Below are 23,862 nucleotides of genomic sequence, written 5' to 3'. Positions count from 1 at the left end.
ATTGCTAAAGATGCTACCTATGCAATTCCTAAAAGCACGAGCCCTTCTGATGGGAGGAAGCAGCAAAACTCCCCTTGACTTCAGCTGGGTATGGATTTCATCTAGTACATACGGGGCGGCGTTACTTGCTGAGGAACAGTTAAAGTCATTTGCAAGGTTTACAGTAGCTTGGACTTCTCCTTCGTACTTTGTACTTTACAAAATAGAGTCGCATCCCATATATAAAAGTGACTGCTTTGCATTAAAGACAAGTTTTCCTTTTCAGTTGAACGAACCTGCTTAAAAAGAGGAGCCGGTTTGTACCAGTAGCTGTGGCTATGTTTTTTCTACACTTTCAAATACTCATTACAATTCCTACTTATTTTATAGCAATATGACACAATAAACATTTCTTTTCTGATTAAGGGATTGAAGGAGAACTGAATTATAAACAGTATTAATAGAAGAGGGAATTTCTATCCTGTGCTCTGTGGGCCTGAGTTTATATGACCTTAAACAATCAGTCTGAAGAAGTCACATCAGCTGCTGTACACATTCCACATTACTGAGGAATTAAATTAAGCAGCTTTAATATCTGTGAAATGGCAGAGGCCTGAAAGAGAATCGTTCCAATTTATGGACTTTGTATCTGATTTACTAGTGCATGTCTAGCAATTTCGGAGCCACCAATTGCTTTAAGACCACCTCCAAAGTGTTTTTATCACTTACAGTAAATGTGATAGCATAATGTTTTAATTAAACATTTAAAGTGCATCAAACAAATTTTATTGATGCTGCCAGAAAAAAAAAAGGAGAAGGGAAAAAAGAAGAAATTCTGCTATTTGCAAAATAACCTGATCTACGCACCATGTTGTGACCCCGGTAAGGTTGCTCTTAAACATTTCAGCTGGTGTCTATAAATTAACAAAAAGCTTCCCCTCCCCTCCAGTTCCCTCATTTTCCATCCCCAGCCTCCAAATCGTACTTTGTGCATAAAAACGTGGTAAGAGCTTGTTGAAAGCTATTCAGCTATAATATCAAATGGTTGTGAACACTGCATTTATTTTTGCTCCTTGAACACAGGCCTGATATTGAAATGATATAAAAGTCCCAGCAGCACTTTATATTGATGTTGGCATTAAAAATGCTTTTTTCCGTTAGTGAGAGAGGAGTTCCCCCTTAAAAAAATAAAAGCCAATACCAGGCCTATCAAAACTTTATCATCCTGTTACCACTCGGGCACCGTTTTAAATATTCACAGCTGAAGCTGGTTTTCATTAAAAATCCTTTTCCCTTTTGCACTGGGGATCACAGACCTGACAGGGATCCAGAATTCCTCGAACCCTTTAAAAAAAGGAGAAAAGCGGGCATTGCGTTGACATCACCTGAAAAGACGCGTTCGGATTTCGGCCCAGTTCGCCCCCAGTTTCAGGCGTGCGGAAATAATGTGGGGTGGCAGGGGCAAAGATCGGCCCTAGGAGCACCGCGGTCCTTCTCACCGCCTCCTCCAGTTCTGCTCGGCGCTTCCCAAGAAGGTGGACCTCGGGGAACGTGGCACAGCAGCTCAGTGCAGAGAGGCTATTTGCAGAGGGCTAAATTATGATTTATGCTTTATGGCACCAAAACTACAGGCATGTTACTTGTGTACATAATCGAACTCGGGTTTTCCTAGCGAGGGGATGAGTATTTTGTCTTCCTGAGTAAGCATTCATTTTAGAGACTGATAATCATGGCAGGTTCGCTTTCCTACATGTCTTTTCTTACGTACATCTGTCGTTGGGTATGAGAGAAGAGCTAAATACGGTGGGTCATAATATGAATGGAAAGCATATTTCTGTACCATACCAAACAGACTTACAGATGCTGGGGCCTGGAGGTGGGTTTCTAAGCAATTCTTGTTAAGGTCAGTACTGCCTGCTAACAAGCTGATACACAAATGTAAAGTGCATTTCATGTGTATTATATTATATTACGTATCATAGAATCATAGAACCATTTAGGTTGGAAAAGACCCTTGGGATCATCGAGTCCAACCATCAACTCCACTCTACAAAGTTCTCCCTTACACCATATGCCCTAACACCACATCTAAACGACTCTTAAACACATTCAGGGATGGTGACTCCACCACCTCCCTGGGCAGCCTATTCCAGTGTCTAACCACTCTTTCTGTGAAGAATTTTTTCCTAATGTCCAGCCTAAACCTACCCTGCTGCAGCTTGAAGCCATTCCTTCTTGTTCTATCACTAATTACCCGTGAGAAGAGACCAGCACCAACCTCTCTACAGTGGCCTTTCAAGTAGTTGTAGAGAGCGATGAGGTCTCCCCTCAGGCTCCTCTTCCTCAAACTAAACAGTCCCAGCAACGTACTATCCACAATTCAATTTGCTCCATTTTTTTCAAACCCAATGACTATAAACACCGTGCAGTTGGAAAGGAAAGGAGCGAGGAACCCAGTAGCTGTTGGATCTGCCAGGAAACGATAGGCAAGGCAAAATGCCATCGCAGAGCCGAGAACTGGCTGTTCCTGGGAGGCTGGTCTTACTTTTGTTAAGAGGGGGGAAAAAAAAAAAAAAGAAAAAGAAGGAGAAGTAATTTCATCATTAGGGACCAGAACCCTTATTTTTGCATGTCGTTCAATCACGGGTTGCATGAACGCTGCCGTGTTGTCTAACACAAGGCAGGATAATTATTTTAATGGCGGTAATTCAGCGATGTGAGAACCACCACAGACTCTTCATCCTTTGTGATCGCCGGTCATGTACTGACTCACCCCAGCTCCGCTTGACTGTGCCTCGGAAGACAGATCGGCGGCAGGGTGTTCCTGTGGCTCTCAGTTACCTTGCGGTCCACATCTATTTTTGTATCTGTTGTCTCCTGCTTTATATTTAGCTCTTTGGGCATTCTAGAATTTAGCATAATGGAGCCCAATCAATGATGTGAGCCACTGAGCAGTAACACAGGGTGAATATGAAGAAATAATAATTGTGGCTTTCAGCATGAAGGTGGAGACGTTTTTCTAGAGAAAAGAAATAAAGACCTCAGAAGAGGGGTGCAGCATTTCGCTTCATATTGCTTCATCGTGCATGATTTACCATTGTGTTCTAGGGGACTGATTTTCAAAAAGAATGAATTTTGCATTAAATTCTGAGTATGGTTACTGCAGAAGATAAGATATTTGCCTATTCAGATGATGAGCTGGTTGCATAAGTGATCACATCAATGGGTAATATGCACATTCAGTCATGAGGAAAAATTTGCATGCCCTATAAAGACCTAAAAGTTGAACATCTGGCCTTTTCTGTGGCACCTCAATTTTGTGTCAACGTCTTCTCTTCTTCGAAAGGTTTATTCCTAAAACCGTCAGATCATCACTGTCTTGATACAACACGCGCTGCACGCTGCTCCCAAAGGAGCCAAGCTCAGCTGGGGTGGGAACGACTTTAATTGTTCGGCGTTACAGATGTTGTGCTAGCCCCAAGGTCCTGGAGTTGCACGTGACTGGACACGCGTGGAAGGAGAGCTGGTGCTGTTCTCCTGCCACGCAGGCGGGACTTAGGACAGTCTGTATTTTGTCCTAATGGAAAAGCGTCACTAAATTTCTATGGTGGCATGCGCTTTATGTAGGATTGATAGCCAACGGGTATCAGACAACAACTCTTTCTCATATTTTCCAGAAATATATAGTTAATTGTCAGTATGAACTGTGAGGAAAGAAAACATAAAATGAGGTTAGATTAAGTCCCAGGAGCCATTCCTTTCCTCTTAGTTTTGCCCTGCAGCCTGCTCACCTAACCGGTGTCCCATCCTGGAGCTTTCTGCTAGGTTTTCTGCTAAGACCAAGAGCTACACCCATCCAGGATGCTGTATATTGCGATATTATTTTTCTATCCTATTAATTGGCAAGCATGGTGATGAAAAACGCTCCTAGGCAGAAAGACTGATGTACCAAGCACTTCTCTCGTCTCTGTTTACTACTACCTGGCTGCTGCTGCTGAAGAGCATTGATATGCTACGGGCGTTCCCTCCTCAGAGCAAGTCTCACGCATCTTGCTGTCTTTATTTTTGTAATTTTGCCTTTACCCCAACCACTCCGAGCCTCTGAAGAAGTTTGGACTTGGACTTTGCAGCTCTGGTTATGAGTCATAGCAATATTTTCACACATCCCAGTATATTAGTTAGGGGACTTGCGAAACAGAGGAAGGACGGAGAGTTATTAGCTGAAATTCCCAAATGAAGGGCCAAACGCTGCAAAAATTCCTCTGCTTTTATTCGGCCCTAGCTGAGACAAAACTCTTGTGTAGCATCAATAAATAGTTATCTGCTAACTAATAAAAGATAATTATCTGCTAAGTTCCAGTCACCAGACGTTCAGCCTGGGTGGCGATGTTAGGGGCTCTCGGCTCTTAGACTCCCAGCCTGGGTTTGCAGGACTACCGCTCAGGAAATTAAATCGTGTTAGGCTTGAACCACATTTTTTAAACGTTTAAAACGATGAAGAAGCTACTGCTCCTGATTGGAAGCCCTGCTTCTAATCCTGCTGGCTGCCGTCAGAGTCTAAAGGAGGAGGATTGTCTCCAAACCTGGGTATTGTTAAAAGTGGGCGATATGGAAGATAACGAGGGGGGTGGGTGGGTTATGCGTCCCGCTTATGCAGACTCTTTACATGCTTGTACTTCTGACCCCAAGATCAAGGTGCAGATAGCGATGTATGTGAAGTTTAGTTATCTTTCAGAGAAGCCACAAGAAGCCTCAAACCGAACTTTTTTTTTTTTTTCCCATGAGGAAATCCTGTAGCAGCCCAGCTCTGCTGCGGTGGCTGCAGCTTTGCAGCACCTTTGCTGCAAATGGGCGTCGCAGGAATTCACGCTGGGTTGCTGGCTCGCCGTCAGAGTGAAATTTCTACACAGACAGAACAAAAAAACCTCTCTGAAGAAGGGTGCTCCGGGGGAAATGAAAGGACAGGCCTGCAGGAACTGTCACCTCCGCTGATCTAACAGCAGTTTGCCCAGCTGAGGCTTGCCGTGAAGTGTTTACTCATCTGCCTTAGCCCCTGGAAAATGAGAAGGAGGTTAAAAATTAATCTTTGCAGCTGGCAACTGCTGGAGTGAGTTGACAGGGTGGTGCAATTTTTTTTTTCCAATACCAGGAATGGTATGGAGCAGTGGAGTGACCAGACATCAGGGTTCGCGTGTGGTAGCCTGACCCATACAACTCAAGGCACTACCTGATCTTTGTGGAGTTAAGTAAGTGCACCTTTTTTTGCGCTGACCTGTTTCATTTTGGTGACGCGAAGGTGTTGGTGTCCCGATTCTTCACCGTGACAGTGCCCATCCAGCTACGGTCAGCCTTGCATTCCCAGCTGTACTTTGCAGAATAATGTGGCACGATGGATATCTTTCCTTTAAATTTGCAAGGGTAGATTTACTAATAGCAGGCTATTTGGGTCGTCTGGAAAACTATAGAAACCTTATGGTATATCACCCCCCCTTATTAGTGGCTCCTAGCGCTTGATTTCTGGATCGTCGCCTGCGAAAGGACACAGCCAAGTGCTGCTGGAATCAACTTTAGGCTGAACCTTGAATTTCAGGCAGCTAAAAAAAAAAAATAAATTCCTGTTAGAAGAGACTGCAGGGGATGGAATCTAAACCTGCTGGGGCTAAACTAACACCGGCAAGCGCTCGCCTGCCACTATGCGAGGCCAGTCTCTAAGTAGTTTGGTAGTTACCTTAACAGCTATAAAAGGTGTAAATCTGTAGAGGGGACAGAAGGAATAAAGAGAGGAACTGCCCTACCCGTCTCCTGCTCCGCAGGGAATAACGCAGGCTACATTCACAGTAACTGATCCCAGGAAATGCTCTAAAGGGAGAGAAAAAAGCTGTGACTGAAATCTCTGTACAAATTACAGGGAGACAAGTCTGTGTCTCCTGCTCGCTCTCTCGGTTTAATTCCTGTGCTGTGCAAATAAATAAGATCCACCATTGCTAAAGACCTTTAAGCCCCTTCGTACCGCATATTAAATACAGAACTAAACAACTTCAGGTACGGAAAGACCCCCTCCGGCAGCACCACGAGGTTATGACTGCTTCCCCAAAACAATAAATGCATTTAGTGTCTGATAGGTGTGTATTGTCTTAAAAAACATCTCAGGCTTTATATGAAGAAGAGGGAACAGACCACCTTCTTTTTGTTACGAATACAGGTAGTTGTAGAAATGTGTTCGCGCCCTCTGTGGATGCCTCCCGGGGGCAGGGGCAGTAGTTTTTTAGCTTTCCACGAGCCAAGCTGATCTCGAGAGCAGAGGAGAATAAAGCTGAAATGGGTAGTTACGTTACAGACACACAGAGCGTATCGCGCGCGGCCATTAGGGCAGGATTAAATAAACATAATTAGAGAGATTCCCTCTGAAAGATGGTTCTGCAAAAGGATTCAAGTGCACACCTATTCTGCACCCTGCTTGAAGTACTGATGCTGCTCCACCGCTGGAAGCGAACGCCTTTTGAAGGCAGTTCAGAGCCACCGTGCAGTCGCTTAGCTTTATAGTTTGCTAGCTGCATGTCACCTTTGAAGGCCGGGAAATTGCAGTGGCAGTACTGTGGTTCCCAGCCGAGTGAAGCAGACACTTGACACATTTCATCCCGTGCAATTAAGGGAGAAAAGCAGAATTCGGGGGAAATTCAAGCAGCATTTTAGCAATAGACCACTCCCTTATCAAGACGAAGTACAAGCATCAGCCACAGATATATATATATATATATATGGAGGACTGATGCTAAGCACAGACAGTAATAAATGCATGTGAACTTTGCATGAGAAAGCCTCACACTTAGAAGACTTCGTTTATTGCTCTTAGTCATTTACACACATCCTTCTAAAGCGAGGAAGCTCAAACGTAATCAAAGCCTGTGTGCAAATTACCAAGTCAAATGCTGTTGTTCTGTTCTGTTCTCTTTTAATATCGGAGCGCAAACCTCCCGGTGCAAAAATAAAATCTTGTGATAAAATGACTAATACATGACTAAAGCCATTTTTCCATTGTGCAGGCATAGCTCTGGGGATCATTTGTTTTTCATGGTAGATCCCTCAGACAGTGAATTCCTCTGGTGGTTGGGATTATATTAATGACCAGGACTGTTAGTCACCTCAAGGGAGCTGAAATAGGATGCCACTCTGGTTGCCATTATTAATTCCAACTGCAGGTGTGAAAATTAATTTTGTGGGTATTTTTATCATTTCCTTTTAGTTAAGGATTAGAGTTTCCGAATGACCCAGACTCCGGATGGAGACAAACCTGAACCAGGTCTGCCCAGCACTGCCGTAACAGTGAGCTAATCCTGATGGAGTAGGAGTTAAAAAAAGGGGTATAAGACTTTCCATCCCTTGCTTGGTGAAGACAATTAATGACACTGAAAGATATCAGATGTCATCATGATATACAGTTCTTTGCACCAAGACTCTGTAAAGCAATCCAGTAAATTGCAGGTTGTTTTCATTTCTGTGGAAGAATAACACATTTGCCAATAGCGGGAGAAAAAAAAAAGGAGAAGTTAAATATATCAAACCAAATCAAATGTAGCTGATTAGAAAGCTACAGTTCCCATTTGCTGGCACCGGTGCTGTTTGCACATAGATTTTCTGACAGATGCTGCTCTATCTCCATAGTCAAGAAGACAGCCAAGCTTCTGCCACAGAAAGCAAACCTGGCGCCGTTGACCATCGGTGGAGTTGGGCCGTTGACTGTGGGGAATGGGAGGGGAAAGGCTGGGAGGGGAAAGGCTGGGAGGGGAGCTAGCTCAGCTTGGCTGGAGAGGACAGGAGATGTCATCAGCTGGATCCATTACGGAGGGGCAGGCTGGGAAAGGGGGAACACCATCCTCCCCCCCCTAGTTCTGCCCATGATTAAGACTTAAGTCCTGCCAGTTCAACCGGCGAAGGTGTTGGCTCCAAACCTGTCCCGTATCCATTGACACCTCCCCTGCCAGAGCTGGATGAGTAATGCCCAGAAGATAAGCAGGTTAGGCCAGATTCACTCAGATAATTAAAGGTTGGAGGTAACGTAAGATCCTTACGTGCTCTTATACGTACAGCTCATCTGGGGTTTTGATTTATAACACGTTGCGCTCGCAACCACCTTTCATCCTACAGCTCTCATCACGTCTGAGGCATCCCTGCCGCGTGGGCACGCGCTCCGCCTCCTCCAGAGATGGACGCTGAGAGGACCAGAGGTCCTGTCCGGCCCCCTTCTCGTCTGTGCCACGGTCACCCGCCCCCCCCCCCCGCCCCCATCTGTCTTTATCCGAAGCCTCTCCTTATTGCTGCCCTGCAAAAGCCTTTTCGACCCCATCTCTCTCCCCTCGCAGCCGTTCCCGAGTGCACGGCGCGGGGAAAAGCTGCCGTTCGGAATTGGCTTCACTTTGCAGTGACTGCGAGAGACGGGGAGGGCTCCACGCCAGCCCTCCGCCCTTATAATGAACCTTTTTAGGTCATCTAAGCCAAGAACCTTGTGTTGCTAAAGACCCCATCAGTTACTTTGAGCAGCTATCGTATTTTACTGTTTACACTGAATAAGCCCGGAGCGTGGCGCGCAGCCCATCGCATGCAGTGCAGTTTATCACCAAAAATTAATGTCCGTGCCATCTCTCGCTTCTAGATGTTAAATCACGGATTTGTTTAAAATGTCCTGAAGTCTGTAACTTTTAATAAAGACCACCTCAACCTTCGCGGTTACACATCAAAACACCACGTCGGAATCACGCCCTCCTCACCACTTGCTGACGGCTGACTTTGAGAACGAGATAGCACACAAAATTCACTTATTTTTTCATGCTGCCGCTGCAACCGTTCCTCACTCTTGAAACAACTTAATACGGAGCGGAAGGGAGAAAAGCGGCGAGGATTTTTCTGAGCTAAAAAACAGGCACAAATGCAGCGTATATGTCGCGGGGCATTGTCAGGACAGCTCAGACACGTAACATTAATGTAACTGCTTTATTCGCTTCCCTTAACTAACATTAGTTTTCTCCTTCTGTACAGTTTTCAGGTGAATTTGTGCACGGGTTTTTACCACGTTCTTAATTTACCCGCTTCAGCTGATTTCAGAGCAAATGCCACACTATATAACCGAACGTGATCATCCCAGTTATAAATGATAAATTCCACCATAAAGCTTGATAAAAATCTTTATTGCGATTTCAGATTTTATTTCTTTTAGATAAATAGAGATTTTTTTTATTTTTTTTTTTAGGGTCAAAACGTCTTCATTGATTTTTACATTTAGGCAAAGCCGTTCTTGAAAAATTAGTAAACCAGGACGTGCCTGATTGAAACCCGCACCGTACAAATCTTGTGACACCAACCTTTAGAGTCACCTGCAGCTCTGCAGTTGCAGCTCTGTGCCGTCTTCCCTTCGGGCAGAGGAATCCTTTCTGGATCCTAGGAAGTGATTTGGAATATTTCTAGCATTTTACAAATGTCAGAAGGAAGCAAATGAAAATATCCTGACTGCTAAAATCTGGCCCTTCCTTCAGGCTCCGGGTACCCGGAGCAAATTCACACTCTCAGGTGTAGCATTGATGCTGATGCTTCCGTATAGTGACTCTCAGGTGTTTGCGGGGGAATAAAATCAAAGCAGCTGATAACACCTCGCAATTCCTAGAGCTAAAACACAAGCCCTCTCGGATGCTACACAAAAGCAAACCAAGAAGTGTGTTTAACCCTGCCTTTTTCAAACTCCTTTTTTCCTAATTTAGCAGCAGAAACTTCACCCATCAATGAACAGAGGTTGTATATTTAGGGTCTGTGCAGACTGGCCAAACAGGAGGCTTTATAGGACAAAAAAAACCCCACTTTTTTTTTTCTCTCCTTTTGCCCAGATTTCAAACGCGGCAAGTCTGGTGGATGCGGTAACACTAATGCAAAACTGGAAAGTGAAGAGAGAGGAGAAGCAAGTTTCATTAAGAGAGAGAATTCTACATAAAATATACCGGAGCTGATGGAGGAAAGGAAGAGACAGCCAAGATGTTCAGCTGCAAGTGGAGTCCAATTTGATGCTCAGCGTGAGTTTAAAGGGAAGATTTTCTCAGCCTTAAAATAAAAGAGCAGTATCAGCCGCGTACGGGGCAGAAAACTGTCGGCACAGAAATGGATTGTACCAGGCTCGGGAAAAACCGAGAGTGGCAAAAGTAGCTCATTTTGCTGCGCTACATTTATAGATGTGCTCATTTGAATGCTCCCAGGAGGACTTGCTTTTATGCATCCAGACAAAATACACAGGCATCCTGCATGCAGCATCGCGATGAGCAAACCCGAGCGGAAGGGCCATCCACCACAAGTTAACCGGGAATTTTGCCTTTGCATTTTGGGGAGCAGACCGGATCTCCTGCCAGCAGATGCGCTCATGTCTTTCGTTTCTCGCAGCGCCAGCCCTTTGGCATAAACGAATTGCCAACATCAAGGACCCGATCCTGCTTCCACTGAAATCAATGCAAGTTTTGCCGTTGGTTTCAACGGGATCAAGGATTCGGTCCTGCAGTTCTTCACGTTGATAGGGCCGGGGTTTTCTCTGCATAAGGAAAGTTGCGTTAATACTGCAAACTAGGCGTAAATTATATTGATTATTTGGACTTAAAGCCAAGCATAAAAACAGGATTAAGGGCACGAGGGAAAGAAATGTTTAAGAACGTGAGTTTAGAGCAGCGTACGTTGATGGTGTGTGCCGGGCCGGCAGGAACTGAGCCGGAGCAAAGGCTGCAGTGGCACAGGCTCCGTCAGCCAACTCCATCGGGAACTACTTGGGGGGAACAGGGAGAAGAAATTCCCCGTGGAGATCCTTTTTCATCTGCTCCTTCTAAAACAAACCTTCGAGTCACTCACTCTCTATTAAAAATAAAGAAAACATTGACAGAAGGAATTATTGTCACATATATACACACGCGTAGTAATTGATGCTCCTTCTCCGCCTCTGCTGCTTTTCCCTCTTCTCCGACGCAGGGTTGTTCGGCGTTTCTGTAGCACTACTGGCAAATCAGAATTTATTGTGCATATGTTTGTGTTCCACTTAATAAAAAATATACCTATATTTTCAGATAAACTTTGTTAGTAATTCATGAGGTAAGTGACTATTTATGCTAATAAGGGAGAAATATATTCTCAAGCATAATGCATTACATAAATTTGAATGCAAAATGTTCAATTATGAAGTAAATACAGGTAATGCAAATAGTAAATTACATCCAATAAAAATATATAAAGAATGTGTCTTCAAAGGGAGAGAGGCTTTTATTTGCGTCTGTGAGTTGTTTAAAGAGAAAAGAATTAATAAATACTGAATTACTCTTACGATGATTTAGCTCATAATTCACCAATCCATAACGACTCCCAGTAATCAGACTGTTGTTTCATACCCTCCAATATAAGGCAGGACTGTTTCCTCAGCAATTTTATCCCTACCAGATTATCTCGTCTGATTCTATTAATTCTCTCCCATAAATCTGCTAACAGTGATATGTGATTTACTTACCCTGTTAACTGATCTGAAGACTGTTAAAAGGATTTATCTAGCCCTGCACCTAGAAGCAGTTTATGCCTTATCACTCTGTTACTCTGAAGAAGTCTTTCTGAAATCAATTTGGCCGGTTTCATAGTTAAATTCAGCGGCCACTGTTTAGTTCTGCACCATAAAATAAGACACTAGACAAACAAAAGCAGCAGTAACTGTACGTAATGCGTTGGTCTTGATATGTGTTTAAGTTATAACAAATGACACTCTGAGTCCATATAACTCATAACCTGCACGTTCGCTTCAGCTAAATCTTCTGCGTTAGGGACACATGCTTCAGCCATGGAAGGTCTTGCACATGCTGGTCCCAACGCAGGGCGATCCGAGTGTATTTGGAGTTAATGTTTCACGTCCCCACATCCCCCCCCCTTCCCCCCCCCCCCGCGTGATTTGTCAGGAAAACTCTCCCGCAATAAATATACATTAGTTTGAAGGCTTAGGAAGCAGGTCAGCGGTGAACCGGGAGCAAGCAGGGCTCCACGTTATGTCGTCCAACAAAGATGCTTCAAAACAAGCCGGAGCAAGAGGCTGTGAGAGGGACGCTGGAGTTTTCCCTCTGCCTGGCTCGGGGCAGGGTTGTTCCGAACAGCGCTGGGAAAAGGGAGCAGGCTGGGGGAATTGGCCTGCGCTAACTGTGGAAAAACCGAAGGCTGAATAGCTCTAATTGAAATGAAAGTGTGTGATTGTTATGGAAGAAACACTGTTAATAGAGGACTGTAAATGTTTAGACACCCATTGTGAATAGCCAAATAATAAAGAAAAATACTACTAAAATGAGAATTATATAGCGTAGGGAGGAGAATGTTGCTTCTGAAGGTTATCCAAAAATTGCTAATAATCTTTTTTTCTCTACTGCGCTGAACAGCAGAGACATTTTGGTGCAGCAGCTCTGTGCAACAATCACACGAGAACAATATTGTACAACTAATAATTTTACTTGCTGTTCTGGTAGGTCAGAGCTTCAATTTAATTTGCAGCACTTGCTTACATTGGTACCAATTAAGAGATGGTCCCCATTAGCTCACACAATTTCATACTCTTTGTCTAGAGTTCAGAGTTTACTCAGGAAATTTACTCGTTTGCAAATGTAGCACTTTGAATCCTCACATCCAAACAAACTATTTTATGGGGCTGGAGCCACATTTCCACAGCCATCTATCAAACGGGCGAGCAAAATACCACAATTGTACGTTCTGAAAAGCAATAACCTTTTCATTTCAAAATATTAGCACGCATTTTATGCCTCTCCTAGGTGAGCATGTTACGTGATATACGGTACCACATTCATCTTGCTCAGGGAAAAAACAAATACAGGGAATTGGACTGTCCTGGGGGAGGTTTATGCTGGGAGCCTGGAAGTTTTGTTGATTCCAATGACGTGAAGGAATAGGAAAGCCAGCCCGAGTAGTTAAGTTGTATTAACTTTGTCATGAATCGCAATCTGTAAGATAAAGCTAGCAGATGTCCCCAGCTCTGTGTGTGCGGGTGTGTTTCGGGACCATGGCAGAACTATGTTTTAATTTTGCTAGCAGCGTCGGCAGCATTTTTTTAGCTTCGCGGAATTGCCTCTCTGATCACTTCTTGATGTAGTTATCTTCCTAAATTTGCAGTATGCCCTACCTATTTTAGCTGCCAGGAACAGTACATGCTGTATGACTTTCAGATGTTAGTACTGGCACTCGTGCCGATAATGGCATAGTCAGAAGATGTTATCCATTCGTAAATCCACTAGCCAAGTACTATTTCCTAAGCAGAGATTCTTTGGCTATTGCAAATGATGGTTTTCACAGTCGGTGAAAAATTACCCGGAGACTTGCCCGCACCTACAAAGTAATACCCTGCGCGCAGTTATAAATAGCAAACTCCGAGGGGGAAGGGACCGGGAAAGGGGAGAAGGAAGGATTTGAAGTACAATGTTCAAGAAGCTGGTTTAATATATGACCAAGTGTCAGAAGTCAGGTTTCTGAGAATTACTTTTCAGATAAACAACTTTATAGCACCGCACTTAATCTTACTTACTAGAGACATCTCATTTATCACGGAATTACAACTAACTTTAATTCTATCGATATTCCCATAAAGCCCGGTCGGAAAATCGAGCCTGGCAGCCCCGGAGGCTGCGGGTTTCCCCGGTTCCCCGCGGCGGGGGGTGTGTGTGTGTGTGTGCAGCCGGGGCCGGGCGGGGACCGCGGGGGTGTCCGTGCCCCCGACGGCGGGGTCGGTCCCGGCTCCCCGCGGCCCCGCACCGGCCGGTCCCGCCTCGCCACTGACCTTTCGACGAGAGATGGCGCTGTCGAGGTTTAAACCGAGCCGATCCGCCGCTCCGCGTCCTGCCCGCCGCCGCCGCCGCCACCCCCCTCGGCCCCGGCCCCAGCCCCCTCCCGGGGCGGGGGGACGGGATGGGACGGATGGGGGGGACGCGAGCGGGAGGGGAGGCTAGAGTAAATACAATTAGTTCTAAATGTATTAAATTAATTAGTCCGGGCCAGCAGGCCAAGTGCGCGGGGTTTGCAAACTTGCAGGGCTTTCGCACCTCTTGGCGGGGGGGGGGGGAGGGGGGGAGGGTGGAGTTTGGGGGGGAGGATGGAGGAATCGATGCCCCGCAAAAAAATAAAATAAAATAAAAATAATAATGGGTAAATGAGCGGGGCGCTGCGGGGGAGCGGAGCGGAGCGAGTGACCCGGTGCCGGCCCGGGGGAATCACCGGCCGGCGACAGGTACCGGCGCCTGGCACGGCGGAGCCCCCGCCACGCCGCGTCCCCGCCGGGTCCCCTCATCCCCTCCCCGGCTCGGGGAGCTCCCCCGCGCCCCGGCAGCCCGCCCCGGGGCAGGAGGAGCGTCCCCCGCCGCCGCCGCCCCGTCCCGCAGCCGCCGGGGCGGAGAGCGGGGCGGGCGGGAAGGGGTTAAGGCGGTCCCCAGCTGACAGTCAGCTGATGGGGCCCTGATTGACAGCCCCGAAAAGTTTCCTTGTTTCTATTATGCTAATGAGGGCTGGGACGGCGGCCGCCCATTGGTCCGGCCGCCGAGTCAATTTCCCATTTGACGTCAGGAGCGCTATAAAACTCAGCAATGCTTTTAAACTCTCCTGCTGGATGAAACCTTTAAAATATTTTTCATCTTCTTGCTGTAGCTTTGGGGTCGAGTTGTTTGTTGGGTTTTTTTCCCCTCTCTCTCTTTTTTTTTTTTTTAACTATTATTATTATCATTATTTTGGTTGCGATATCGACTTTGATTTTTTTTTTTTTTTTTTTTTTTTTTTTTGGTCTTCGCTCTCTTTTTCCCTCCTCCCTTCCCCGATGAACCTCTCTCCTCGCTCTGCACTTTGCAGGAGAAAGCCCAGAGGAAAGGCACCATGAAGTGTTAAAAATAACAAACCAAAAACAACAACAACAACAACAAAAATTTTCCTCGCAACACCGCCAGCTCTAACACTTCCAGCTGCAGTTTGCAAGCTGCAAAAGAGAGAGAGAGGAGAGAAGGGAGGGAGAAAGGAGGAAAAAAAAAAAAGAAAGAGAGAGAAAAGCCACCACCACCCTTTATGCAAAAGGCGAATAGCAAGAGCCCCTCGCTCTGATGCATCAGCGGCAGCGGAGACTCTGCGAAGGATAACGCGGAGCGGCAGCCGCCGGGGCGGATCGGAGCGGAGGCTGCGCGGGGCCGCGGCGAGAGGCAGAGGCGGGAGAGCGCGGAGCGGAGCTCGCCAAAAATCAAGCTGGCTCACCCGGTGGCAACTCAGAGCAGTCCCCTCGCTCCCGGAGCGCACCCTTTCTGGAGGACTGTCAGCAGCAAAAGGATGGCATCAGAACTGGCAATGAGCAGCTCCGACCTGCCCACCAGTCCCCTGGCCATGGAATATGTTAATGACTTCGATCTGATGAAGTTTGAAGTGAAAAAGGAGCCGGTGGAGACCGATCGCATTATCAGCCAGTGCGGCCGCTTGATCGCCGGGGGATCGCTCTCTTCCACCCCGATGAGCACGCCCTGCAGCTCGGTGCCCCCGTCCCCCAGCTTCTCGGCGCCCAGCCCCGGCTCCGGCACCGACCAGAAGACCCACCTGGAAGACTACTACTGGATGACGGGCTACCCGCAGCAGCTCAACCCGGAGGCGCTGGGCTTCAGCCCGGAGGACGCGGTGGAGGCGCTGATCAACAGCAGCCACCACCCGCTGCCCGGCGCCTTCGATGGCTATGCTAGAGGGCAGCAGCTGGCCGCCGCCGCCGGCGCCGCCGGCTCGGTGCCGGCCGAGGAGATGGGCTCGGCGGCCGCCGTGGTGTCGGCGGTGATCGCCGCGGCGGCGGCGCAGGGCGGCGCGCCCCACTACCACCACCACCACCACCACCCGCACCACGGCGGCGGCGGCGGCGGCGGCGGCGGCGGCGGCGGCGGCGGGCACCCCCACGCCGCGGCGCCGGGCAGCGCGCCGCCCTCCTCCGCCTCCTCGGCGGCCGGCTCCGGCGGCGGCGGCGGCGGCGGCGGCGCCGGGGGGCTGCACCACCCGCACCACGGCGGCGGCGGCGGCGGCGGCCTCCACTTCGACGACCGCTTCTCCGACGAGCAGCTGGTGACCATGTCGGTGCGGGAGCTGAACCGGCAGCTGCGGGGCGTCAGCAAGGAAGAGGTGATCCGGCTGAAGCAGAAGAGGAGGACCCTCAAAAACAGGGGCTATGCCCAGTCCTGCCGCTTCAAGAGGGTCCAGCAGCGGCACGTCCTGGAGTCGGAGAAGAACCAGCTGCTGCAGCAAGTGGAGCACCTAAAGCAGGAGATCTCCAGGCTGGTCCGGGAGAGGGACGCCTACAAGGAAAAGTACGAGAAGCTGGTCAGCAATGGCTTCAGAGAAAACGGATCCAGCAGCGACAACCCTTCCTCTCCAGAGTTTTTCATGTGAGTTCCCACAGCCTTGCCACCTTAACTAAAAGTTCTCCCTGTGAGTTTGTTGTTGGGGGCTTTGCTAGAGCGACAACCCAGCTTGCCACCTTGTATTGCTTTTTTTTTTATAAAGAAAAAAAACAAACAAAAACTCAAAACAATTTTAAAACAAAGTTGGTTTTTGGGTTGGTTTTTGTTTTGTTTTGTTTTGTTTTTTTCTTTTTTAAGGTGGGCTGGCTCCGTGTTGGCCAACCTAAAGTTCTACATGAGTTTCTCTTCTGTTTATTATTATTATTATTTTTTTATTTTTGTGGGGGCTTGCTGTTGTGGTTTGTTGTTTTTTTTTTTTTTTTTTAAATTTAAAAGATCCAACTCGCCACCAACTCAGTTCTTCATATGAAGCTTGCTCTTCTTTGAAACCTGCCATCCACATTATATATATATATATATTTTTAAGTTCATGAGGGTTTTTTTTTTCTTTTGAGCTTGCTGTGTCCAAAAAAAGTCAGTTGTTTTTTTTTTCTTTTGCCATCCTGAGTTCTTCATATGAGATTTGAGCTTTGCAAAAAGAAAAATAAAATTTAAAAAAATACAAAAAAAAAAACAAAAACAAAAACAAAAAAATACAAAAACAATGTGAAATTTTTAGACTCCAGCTTGCTGAGTTCCATCAGTTTTTAGCGTTGTTGTGCAAAACTAGAGATATGCCTAGATCAACCTGCCAAAATCAAGCCTGCATCAACCTTCGGTGTGTTCATGTGAGTTTTGGCCTTAATCTGCCAAACGTGAGACTTTAGTCTGCCATTAGAATCCCATACTCATCTCATGCATTACGCTTGCTATTTTGTCTTAGCAACAATGAACTATAACTGTTTCGAAAGACTATGAAAAAGAGACATTATATTAATAAAAAACCCTGCATGCTGGTCATGTACGGTATAATTATTTTTTTTTTTCTTTTGCTTGGAAATGGACTTTTGGAGACTATTATGGCATGGCATTCATCCTTTTGTTTTATTGCCTCATCACTTTTTTGGGTTGAAAGCAAAAAAGTGCAACCTTTGATCTTCCTCCTCCTCTTCCTCCCCATTAAAGTTTGCATCTGCTCTAAAACTGCTTTGAGTTACTGAAAACTTCAGACTTCCTTTTAAATGCACTGAAGCATTCCCTCTCAAAAAACCTGCCAGAATGGATTTTGATAACCTAATGTGGCAAAAAAAAAAAACCATGTAAAAAAAAAAAAAAAAAGACACAAAAAGAACTTTGGAAAGACGTTCAAAAACAAAATTCACATCCCACTTGGGGGGGACATTGAAACCATGCTGTTGCCTAAAACAGTCTAAAAATTGATTTTAAGTGATCTGCCCCATATTTTATTTTTTTTTTTCCTTTTGCATTTGGTCATTGTCAAATGTGGAATGCTCTGGGTTCCTAGTATATAATTTAATTCTAGTTTCTGTCATCTGTTAGCCCAGTTAAAATGTATGCTACAGATAAAGGAATGTTATAGATAAATTCGAAAGAGTTAGGTCTGTTTAGATGTAGATTTTTTTTTTTTTTTAAGATTGATGCACTAAATTGTTTACTGTCGTGATGTAAAGGGGGGTAGAATTTGCAACGGGACTGTTTTAAAAAGTAGTTTATGCAGCATGTGCTTGCAACTTAAATATAAGTTGGGTATATGTAGTCCTTGCTATACCACTGACTGTATTTGAAAACCAAAGTATTAAAAGGGGGAGGCACCCCTGTTTATATCTATAGGGGTATTTTACATTCAAAATGTATGGGTTGTTTTTTTTGTTTTTTTGGTTGTTTTTTTTTTTTTTCTTCAAAATTGAAGTATTTGGGACTGAATTGCACTAAGATATAACCTGCAAGCATATAATACAAAAACAAACAAAAAAAATTTACGAACCTGTTTAGAACGCTAATACAATTTATGCAGTTATAAAGATGGCATTACTGCACAGTTTTAAAATGATGCAGATTTTTTTACAGTTGTATTGTGGTGCAGAACTGGATTTTCTGTAACTTCAAAAATTCCACAGTTTTAAAGGCAATAATCAGTAAATTTTATTTTCAGGGACTGATATCCTGTCTTTTAAAAAAAAAAAAAAATGGAAAGTAAATCTTACCACAATAAATATAAAAAAATCTTGTCAGTTACTTTTTCTTTTACATATTTTGCTGTGCAAAATTGTTTTATATCTTGAGTTACTAACTAACCACGTGTGATGTTCCTATGTGCTTTTCTTTCATTTTCGACTCTATGGTTATATCAAAAGAGAGAATAATCTACAATAATAAACTGCATTTTTTTGATTCCGTACTCAGTTTCTTAGTCTGTAGTTTAAAGTTCGGTAACTCCGAGAGCGGTACTTCAGCGTACCGCCTGGCGAAGGGGTGATGCTGATGGGAGAGCTGGACTCCGTAATGTTCAGGCGGGGAGAAGGAAAAGGGGTAGCTTCGTGTAAAACGGAAAATTGTCGCCCGCTAGAAATCAAGCGATCTTTCAGGTAGATGAAAAACGTGAGCTTTCAGGTGCTGCTGCTGCCGCTGCTGCCTTCTCGCTACTGCAACGGGCTCAGTTTCAGTGACTCAGATCATCCCACCAGGTTTTAGGAGATCTCAAAGGGGAGGTCTGCTTAAAAACCTGATGACATGATACGGCCCTGTATTTTGATTGTTTTATGATGGAGTGAAGTGAAAGGGAAGACTTCACATCCTCTTATCATCTGATCCCAGCAAAGCATGCCTGTCTCTACTAAGAGATGACACCGCATCAGGCTTGGCTTGTCACAGAGCCACTTAACGCTAGATTGAAAGATTTCTTGCCATTTGGGTCCATGCTGCCTCCTTTTTTTCTTTACTTTGCTTTCCCCCTCCCCTTCTTCTTTCATTTGCCCTGTGGTTTTCTTTTTCTTCCTTTTCTTTTTTTTTTTTTTTTGTTTATTATTTTTGCTACAGGCCTTAGAAAGCCCAGAGAGAACTGAGGAGCAGAGAAAAAAAAAATAATTCAGAGGACTTCCTCCAACTTTTGAGAGTTACTTGTCCTAAACAATCAATCCAAAGGTTAATGTGGTAGAAATGTTCGGGTCTCCGAGCCCCTCTTCGCCGTGGTTCTCCATGTCAAAGGGAGTTTCGACTTCGAAAGGCTCCTCAAACCCTCGACCCAGTTCGTTTAAAGCCACCTTCCCCGAGAGCCTCCGAGTCCCTTTGCAGAGCCCTCTCCCCCTCTTTGACCGGGATTGTCTGCCCAATTTATTTGAGAAGCGGGGGTCTCTCCGAAGGATGCTTCAGCCGCTCCCAGATGGGGGTTTTCTCTCAGACCCCAGCTCATAAACCCAGCACTTTTTTTTTTTTCTTTATTTCCCCCCCCCCCTGCTGTTGGTGCAACTTCTTCCCAGCTGTAAGGTCATCCCTGCCGGGTGCTGGTGGCACTGAAAGGAGAGGACCTGTTGCCATTGCTCTGCCCGGCTGGTCCAGCCCATGTCTCGGACCCCATCCTGCCCTGTGTGCCGAGGTCAGGATGCGGCCCCGACTCCCCCCTGCGGCGCCTGCACCCACGAGTGCCTGCGTCAGTGGGCTCTGGGTGCTGCTGGAGGTCAGCCTGCTCCTGCTGAGGTCCCCGTGGAGGGGATGGATGCCCGGCCCTGGTGACAGCCAGCGTCGGTGGCTGCGGTCCCCAATGCCGCACCTCTCCCCTCCCCGGCACCGGGCCACCAACCTGCCCTTTGGCATCTGACCTGCTGTTGCACCAGGGTTTGAGTAATGGTTCAAGCTCCAGATTCTGGTTAATTCGAGTTCCATTTTCTGGTTAATGTTTAATCTGTGGGTAAACTGGTTGCTATTGGCCGGGCAGAGAATTATCTCCTCTCGTAAAGACAGGGCTGCTTTTTTATTTCTTCTTCCACCTCTGGGCTGAGCCTTTACTGATGCCCAGGTTTTTTCACAGGGGGTGACTTAGGGGCGTCGCTGCCGCCCTTGCCGAGAGCTCCCGAAGGAGCCCTGCCCTAAGGAAGGGAAGGGACAAGGCCTCTCCACGGCAAAGCCCCCGTCGAAGCGGGGCTGCAGCCCCCGGGGGTGCAGGAAGCCCCAGGCCCTCGCAGCGGGACCCGCTTCTGGTCCAGCCTCATCCCCGCCGCCCCTCTGCGGCTCCGGGTTTCCTCGCAGGCAAAGTTATAGGACCAGGCGCTAGGATTTGAAAAGTCTTGTGAATCGACTGAGCCAGGGGAGCGCTGCTGCCTCCCTGAAGTATCTTCTTTCTCGGAGGAAAGAAAAAAAACCCCACCACCCTGTTTGAACAGTGATAAGAGAAATCCTTCCTAGAAATAGCCCGAGTGCAAAAGGGAAAATTCCCATCACACGCCCAACCTGAGAGGGAAGAAAAAGGCTCTCTCCCAGTTTGGCATCGTTACGACACGTGGCAATCTTGCTTTGCAAATTAAAAATACAAAAACGCAGCCTTCCTTAGGCTGCGCTTGAATTTCAGCCTGACACGCGCCAACTGCCCAACTGAAGTTGGGGGGGGGGGGGGAAAAGAGATGCAGGTTTTAATGTTCACTAAAGCGAAGCGAGCGTTGGGGTTCTCTGTATGAATCGTTGCAGGGGAGCGCCCACCTTTGCTTGCTGAGGACTAATTGGAACCGCTCTGCTCTGAATAACCTACATTCATTAATCACCCCTGGCTTGACTCTGGCCTCGATCCTGCTCCCATTGAGCTCGGAGGTACAATCCCTGGGGATTTCAAAGGGGAGCAGGATCCTGCTGTTCTCCCGCAGGTACCTCTCCGGCTAAAGCCGGGGGAACGCTGCCCGAGCCGGGCAATCCTGTGTCAAAAGGTGCGCGGGGTCTTAATCCCCCCCCCCCCATCACTAACGACATCCTATTTCTCCCATAGTCCTATGGTGCTTTCCCATTTATTAACTACATTACAAAGAACTTTCATGTGACCGGTGCCGGGAGATACTCGCACGGAGAGCGGCCCTTTGCTGGCTGGGAAATGGCGTGTGCTGCGGCTTGGCCCCCTCCGGCCTCCCCATCCCACCTTACCCTTAAGCCTTTTTTTATTCCCCCCCCCTAAAACGAAACATAACCCTCTGCCCAACCTCCGGGCTTCTGCTGAGCAGGGTCCAGGAGTATTTTTATGTTTGTGCTGCAGCGTTTTCCCTGCTCGAGAAATGTCATCCCGGACCGCATCCTAGAGAGAGAAAAAAAAAAAAAAAAAAAAAAAAAGAGGGGAGAAGGGAGGGAAATATCCACCAGTGTATATTTATTTCTTGAACAATTTCTCGCCACCGCTGGGCAGGCGCTGTGCGAGAAGCGCCCCTTTGCAAACGGCAAATTTCTATTTATTAGAAAGTCTTCTTCACCTCTTTAAACCAAAAAACCCCTGCGCTGAATCAAAATGCCGCTTGCAAACTACCCCCACGCGAAACATGGCAGCAAATTTTTAGTTTAAAAGATGAACTTTCCTAGCTCTTTTTTTCCTTTCCCTGCCGAAAGCTTTTGCGCAGCTGTTTCCTCCCCCTCCCTCTGCGTGGTGTGTAGGAAGTTCTTGATCTAGAATCATTCATAATTTTAATACCAATTTCTATTTGACATAATATACTAATATCAGATAGAGAGTGTAGCTGCTTCCTGGATTTAGGGAGGAAATGATGCATATATCAGAATTATCTGCTCAGATGCCAGAGCTACGTTGGTGTCATTTCAGCATGTGCTATATTGAAAGGAAATCCTCTATATTTATTACTCCCATCATCAGAGGAGCTAAATGGACCCACTGTTTCTGACACCTGTTCAGATGGCTGAATTTAAGATTTCACGCAGGGGGGGAAAAGAAAAAAGTAATAATCCTACATGCTTCAATGTTAGGAATTAAGATTTTTTTAATAAACTTTCTTCCCTCCCTCTTGCCGAATCGCTGTGTTACGAGCGGCTGCCATGAGGCTTGGGCATTCCAGGGGTAGCTATGGAGAGTGGGATAGATTTTGTTTGCTCAGCCAGGACAAAAAAAACCCCAATCCTGCTTGTACACACACACACTCAAGCTGTCTGTAGTCAAGTGCTTCAGATATCTGTTTTAAGTGCAGGTCTCGGTGTGAATAACACGAGGTAGCACACCCCGGGACATGGCAGGGGTGAGCGGCTGTTGAAAGAATTCGTCTTTTCGGGAGGGAGCTGAGCCACTTCACCGCTTCACACTTTTAAGGCTCCTCTAATGAATTTTTTGGGCACGGCAGATACAAATCAATAGATTAAAATACTGTACACTCTGCCGCATCTAATTCTTGACTGCCTGAAATTGTGGGGGAGGACCGAGAATAACATTTGTCACTCTCTGAGGGCTGAGTGCATTCAGATTTGTGAGCTCTAAGCCGACACCAGGCAAAAAATAGTCCAGGATGTGACTTAACTTTTCAAGTGAAAAGCAAAAGGCCAGGGATCGGGGAGGCTGAAGCCGGGTGTAACGGCAGATAGGCAGCTCCAGCCCCAGCCCCAGCTATCTACCACCGTATCAGGTTGACCTGGCACAGTCTGATAACGTCTCAGTGCCCTCGATGGGAGCCGCCTGTATCTTATCGCTCTCTGAAGTGATCATTGCTGTACCCACTCTTCTTTTATTTTTTTTTTCCCCCCCCCAAAGTCTTAGCTTTTAAACCCGTGCCACTTCCGACGCAGGAGTGTGCAGGCCCATAGTTGTGGTGCAGCGATGGGGATGGAGATCACTCTGCCTCTCTCCTTGCTTGCTTTGAAGCCCTCTGGGCTTTGTGACGTGATTTCCTTTATTATATTTTTATATTTTTAAAATTTTTTTAATGCATCTCTAGAAGATGTCTTGCAGGGAGGGAATGGAAGCCAGAGCAGAAGTTTGCTGGAAGTGGTGTTTCTGCACCATGCAGGGGAAAAAAAAAAAAAGAAAAAAAAAAAAAAGGAAAAAAAATACACAGCAAACAACAAATCGAGCAGTGTCTTCGAGTTTCCAGCGGGGGTAGGGAATGGAGTGTCCCTGGTTGCCGCTCTCAATTGTTAATTCATAAAGAACCACAGTCCTGAAAAATGTTCTCAGCAGCTTGTCCCCCGTTAAGGCAGAAATGTCAATGGCTGCGCACGGAGGCGTTAAGGCTCAACACCCCGTGTCAGCGCCAGCTCTGGCATCTCCCTGCCTTGGGTTTGGGTGTTAAACTGGGGTGTCCCCGAGGGCAGCGGGGTGTCGGGGAGAGCGGGGTGCCCTGGGGGGGGGGGGACACACGCCTTTGCCTCCCCGCTGCCCGCCGGCCGGGGGAGAGCGGCACATTTTGGGGGAATTCTGGTAGGGATTTTTTAAACCCCTGCTTCCAGCAGCTCGAAAATAACCTGGGCGGGGGGGGGGGTGTCTATCTAAGGGTGTGAACCCCCCCCCCCCTTTCTCCCCCTCCGACCTCTCTCCATCGGCAGCCGCGGGGTGCTCAGCGGG

The 23,862-nt window shown here is 46.7% G+C and overlaps 1 protein-coding gene and 1 long non-coding RNA gene across 4 annotated transcripts in view; one reads left to right on the top strand and one right to left on the bottom strand.

The window, feature by feature from the left end:
* Nucleotides 1–8,954: 8,954 nt before the first annotated feature.
* Nucleotides 8,955–13,953, bottom strand: LOC128909209 (uncharacterized). Its single transcript, XR_008466280.1, has 3 exons — nt 13,808–13,953; nt 10,680–10,854; nt 8,955–10,540 (listed from the first exon to the last, which is right to left on the bottom strand). It is a non-coding gene; the product is annotated as an uncharacterized LOC128909209 (long non-coding RNA).
* Nucleotides 13,954–14,582: 629 nt separating this feature from the next.
* MAF (MAF bZIP transcription factor) overlaps nt 14,583–23,862 on the top strand; it is a 192,306-nt gene continuing 183,026 nt past the window's right edge. For 2 of the 3 annotated variants that reach the window (XM_054197841.1, XM_054197840.1), the window contains exon 1: nt 14,583–16,418. In XM_054197841.1, the coding sequence (XP_054053816.1) occupies nt 15,331–16,418 (1,088 nt within the window). In that variant the 5' untranslated portion in view covers nt 14,583–15,330. Of the gene's footprint in view, nt 16,419–19,370; nt 23,577–23,862 lie in introns of those variants that run through there. The other variant, XM_054197843.1, reaches the window with a different exon arrangement.

Source organism: Rissa tridactyla, chromosome 4, assembly GCF_028500815.1.
Source record: "Rissa tridactyla isolate bRisTri1 chromosome 4, bRisTri1.patW.cur.20221130, whole genome shotgun sequence".
NCBI lineage: Eukaryota > Metazoa > Chordata > Aves > Charadriiformes > Laridae > Rissa > Rissa tridactyla.
This window is presented reverse-complemented; position numbering and strand designations above follow the sequence as displayed.